This window comes from Sprattus sprattus (genome assembly GCF_963457725.1).
Source record: "Sprattus sprattus genome assembly, chromosome: 2".
Lineage (NCBI taxonomy): Eukaryota > Metazoa > Chordata > Actinopteri > Clupeiformes > Clupeidae > Sprattus > Sprattus sprattus.
In genome coordinates, this window is record NC_137921.1 from 65,878,406 (window position 1) to 65,883,405 (window position 5,000).

General features: G+C 44.9%; 1 protein-coding gene across 1 annotated transcript in view; it reads left to right on the top strand.

The window, feature by feature from the left end:
* Positions 1 to 5,000, top strand: part of adgb (androglobin) — a gene marked incomplete at both ends in the record, with an annotated part of 54,131 nt that overhangs the window by 18,316 nt on the left and 30,815 nt on the right. The window contains one exon of the mRNA XM_080860369.1: positions 3,070 to 3,112. Coding sequence (XP_080716495.1) covers positions 3,070 to 3,112 — 43 coding nt within the window. The remainder of the gene's footprint in view (positions 1 to 3,069; positions 3,113 to 5,000) is intronic.

Below are 5,000 nucleotides of genomic sequence, written 5' to 3' on the forward strand. Positions count from 1 at the left end.
ATGCTCTTCGGATGCTCTTTACTTTCTTTTATTTATATTTGTATCTCTTCTGTTTTATCTTTCCCTTGAATGTTCCTTTTGCCATTTATGTAAAGCACATTGAACTGCCTCTGTGTATGAACCGTGCTGTAGAAATAAACTGCCGTTGCCTTACCTTGCTTTCTCAACCCTACTCTTCTCCTCTCTTACCTACTTTACTTCTCTCTCATCCTCTTTGCCCCTCATCTATAAACTCTCCGGTCCCCTCTCCTCTCCTCCTCTCGGTGTAACCTGTGTTGTGAGCAGCACAGTCCGGCAGCAGGCTCAAACTTGGGGTGTGTGTGTGTGTGTGTGTGTGTGTGTCTATGTGTGTGTGTGTGTGTTTGTGCGTGTGTGTGTGTGTGTGTGTATGTGTGTGTGTCTATGTGTGTGTGTCTATGTGTGTGTGTCTGTGTGTGTGTGTGTGTGTGTGTGTGTGTGTGTGTGTGTGTGTGTGTGTGTGCGTGTGTGTGTGTGTGTGTCTATGTGTGTGTGTGTGTGTTTGTGCGTGTGTGTGTGTGTGTGTGTGTGTGTGTGTGTGTCTATGTGCGTGTGTCTGTGTGTGTGTGTGTGTGTGTGTGTGTGTGTGTGTGTGTGTGTGTGTGTGCGTGTGTGTTTGTGCGTGTGTGTGTGTGTTTGTGCGTGTGTGTGTGTGCACTGAAGGAGGGCCAACTAGCCGGGAAGTGGCAGCCCTTTGAGTGCGAGCGTTTGTCCCTGAAGCGCCTCAAGGCGTCGGGTTAGTGAGGTTTACTCACTTCACAGCTCGGTACCTGCTGGCCTTCTCATCCCACTCCCCCTCTGTCCTTCTCACAACCAACACTTCACTCCTCTCCTCTTTCTCTCCTCTTTGCCTTTCTTTGCTCCTCTCCACTCCTCTTCTTTTCTACTCGTCTCTTTTCTTCTCCTTTTCTGTGTACACCACCACTCCTTTACTCCACTCTCCTCTTTTCTCTTTCACTTCCTCCTCCTCCTCCTCCTCCTCTTCCTTCCTCCTCTGCACACTTCTGTCCTCGTTTCTTCCTTTTTCTGTGAGTCGTGTTAATCATGGCTCTGTCATTCCCGGGCGTCTCTTAGAGCTGAAGGAGCTCTTCATAGCCCCCCCCCCCCCCCCCCGACTAAAAGACACCCCTGAACCACTTCCTCCGCTTTGAAGAGGGCTTTATGAAATCTCAGAAAACCTCTCTCACACACACACACACACACACACACACACACACACACACGCACACACATACACATACAAAAACTTACCAGACGCTTGCTTTTGTGAGTTTTGCAGTTGCCATGACTTCAAGTGATGTGTCATTTATTCACTTGGGTTGCCATGAGCTGTTGCCATGGGGAGAGTTGGTGTTTGCCTTTGTGTGTGTTTGTATGTGCGTGTGTGTGTGTGTGTGTGTGTGTGTGTGTGTTTGTACGTATGTGTTTGTACGTGTGTGTGTGTGAGTGTGTTTTGAGTGTTTAGCAGTTGGCTTTGCACCTAACCCGGCTATCAAGTGGGCCACCTGTCCTGATTGATGTGGCAATAGGCAGAGTTTGAACTGCATGTTCTTTGGGCCATACAGTCGTGTGTGCTGAAGACATACCTGATAACTGACTAAACAGACTAAACTAAACTGCTTGCAGAACTTCAGTGCACACACATACACACACTCACATACGCAGATACAGACAGCCTGATAACTTCTAGACTAAACTAAACTCCTTGCGAAACTTCAGTGCACACACATACACGCAGATACAGACAGCATGATAACTATAGACTAAACGGGCACACACACACACACACACAAATGCGTGCATTCACACACTCAGGCTTGCACACACACACACGTTCATGCCTACACACACACATACACACACACAAACATTAAACTTGACTGTGGTAATAGAGAAGTGTAGTAATTGCCAGGTAGAAAACACTCTAAGGGAGTGCTCAGGAGTTAGCTGGTTGCTTAGTTACCATTAGGCACCTTAACATGGGAATTAAATATAATTTGAGGCTGTGAATACAGTATTGTTTATAGTGAACCTCTTTCAGCTTGTAACTTCCAACACTTAAGATGGAGAATAAGCTTCTTTTCTGTCATAGTAGAAAATATACACAAAGAACTCTTGCCCACCGGTTTAGCCACATGACCTTATTTGGTGTGTTGATTACTCAACTTGGAGGGGCGTTTAGTGTGGGGAAATGAAACCTGGGAAATGGAGAATTGGTCAAGCGTTCTCTTCTCCAGTGCCTGCGGTCAGATGTAGCCTGCATACGGTGAGTTGTATTAAACATCGGTAGGACGTCACAGGCAGAGGGTGGGAAGTGCAGATGGACTCATGCACTAATCAGCACTCTATTTAAAAGTGTCTGTGACTGAGACGACCTCATATAGGGGCTCCTAAACACACAGTAAACATGTAGTGAATGTATGCATATACATTTACATTTACATTTAGTCATTTAGCAGACGCTTTTACCAAAAGCGACTTACAAGGATGTATACACATTTTACATTCACACTGATGGCACACTGCACATCAGGAGCAATTAGGGGTTCAGTGTCTTGCACAAGGACACTTCGACAGGGAATCAAACTAGCAACGTTCTGACAGTATGTCTTGCAAGCAAGTGTGTGTGTGTGAGTGTAAGTGAGTTTGTCTGCCTGAGTGTGTCTGAAATAGGAGCTTCTGAGCTATGTACACTGTGTATACTATATTTACATTATGTAGATATTTTTGCAAAGGCATGAACAGTATATGTGCTGTATATGGGTATGTATGTACTGTGCATAAGTGAGTTTTTGTCAGTAAGTGTGGTTTTACAAAGACCAGTGTGTGTGTGTGAGTGTATGAGTGTGTGTGTGTGAGTGTAAGAGTGTGTGTGTGAGTATATGAGTGCGTTGGTGTGGGTGTGTGTGAGTAAGTGTGTATGCGGGGCTCTGAAAGCAGATGTGCTATGGTTTTGAGTATGCGTCTTTGATTGGATTAAAGTGGACGTGTTCTGTCGCTCCACTCGTTTTCTGAACTCTCATTCCGGTTTTAACCTACTCTTCCCTTTAGGTTACAGCAGAGGACAAGAAAAAGGACGAGAGACCACCCTCAGGTATCTTACACTGGCCGATGCACAATACACACACACACACACACACACGCAGATAGACACACAGATAGACATATGCACACACATTCTCATAGATACGCATATTCACATATTCACATACTCATACACACACAGATGCACACACACACACACACACACACGAATACTCATACATACACATGGACGCACATGCACACACACACACACACACACACAGACGCACACACGCACGCACGCACGCACACACGCACGGTACTCATCTCTCTCACAGTCTGGCTTTCTGTCTCTCTCTCTCTCTCTGTTTCTTGCGTGTGTTCTCTCTCTTTCACTCTAATGATGTCTGTCTCTTTGCCTCTGTCTCTCTACATCCATTTCTCTTTCTGTCTTTCTCTTTCTCTTTCTTTCTCTCATACACACACATACACACACACACACATGTGTAGATATACTGTTAGGCATTCACACAAAGATTGTCCAAAACGTCATCAATCCCTTCTAACATTTATAGTCTGACTAGGAGTCTTTACATCCGTGGAAAGAAATCTGTGGTTCAAGGAACCCTTGCCTCTTTGTCACAAAGCACAGTGGATCCCAACCACAATTATATTGGTTGGAGACATATAGATATGTCAGCACATTATGTTATATATATAAATATAAGATAAGATAAGATAAGATAAACTTGTATTAATCCCGTTAGGGAAGTTCAGGTGTCTTGGCTGCAAGATTTATGAAGTGAGTAGGAATCAGACATACAACAGAAAAAAGATAGGAATCAAACAAACAACAAAAATAAAAACAGTCCAGCCTTCTCCAGCCTTCTCAAGGCCCGCCGGTTGCCTGACGCTGAGCTGGAGGCGATCGGGGCCACACCGCCCCACACAGAGCTGACATGACATGTATATAGCTATAGATATAGATATATAATAGGTAGTGTTACAGAGGGAGGTGGCCTTGTGCATCCCTCTGATGAACATCCCGGTGTAACCCTCAAACAGCCCCAGTGTGTGTGTGAGTGTGTGTGTAAGTGAGTTTGTCTGCCTGAGTGTGTCTGAAATAGGAGCTTCGTAGCTATGTATACTGTGTATACTATATTTACATATGTAGATATTCTTGCAAAGGCATGAACAGTATATGTGCTGTATATGGGTATGTATGCAATGTGCATAAGTGAGTTTTTGTCAGTAAGTATGGTGAGATCCACCCATGGGGTCTTTTGGTGTACTGGTTATGGGGGACAGTACAGTGCACAGTTAAGGTCAAAGATTAGAGGTGGTTTCCCAGGGTGACATGACAGCAGTAAAGCTGAGGAGAGATCCACCCATGGGGTCTTTTGGAGAGAGAGAGAGAGAGAGAAAGAAAGAAAGAGAGAGAGACACACTGAAAGGGAAAATAGACTGGGGATTAAGAGCGGGTGACCAAAAGGGAAAAATGGAGACAATAAACATAAGAGAGAGAGATTCACAAAAAAAGTCCCTCCTGTGATACACATTCACACACACACACACACACACACACACACACACACACACACACACACACACACACACACACACACACACACACTCTCTCTCTCTCTTCTGTTTCTCATTAGTATATCTGTAAAAGGGAACTAGCACTTATGCCTGATCATGACTGGGCCATTACGCGCTTCCCGTCGCATTTCGTCGTTGCTAAGTAACACCTGCACTTTGATCAAGACTCCCCACACCATCTCACGTACCACTGCCAGTCACACACAAACACACACACACACACACACACACACACACACACACACACACACACACACACACACACACATACACACACACACACACATATATGTACACATCTCTCTCTCTCTCACACTCTCTATCACTCTCCCTCTCAGACACACACACATAAGCAC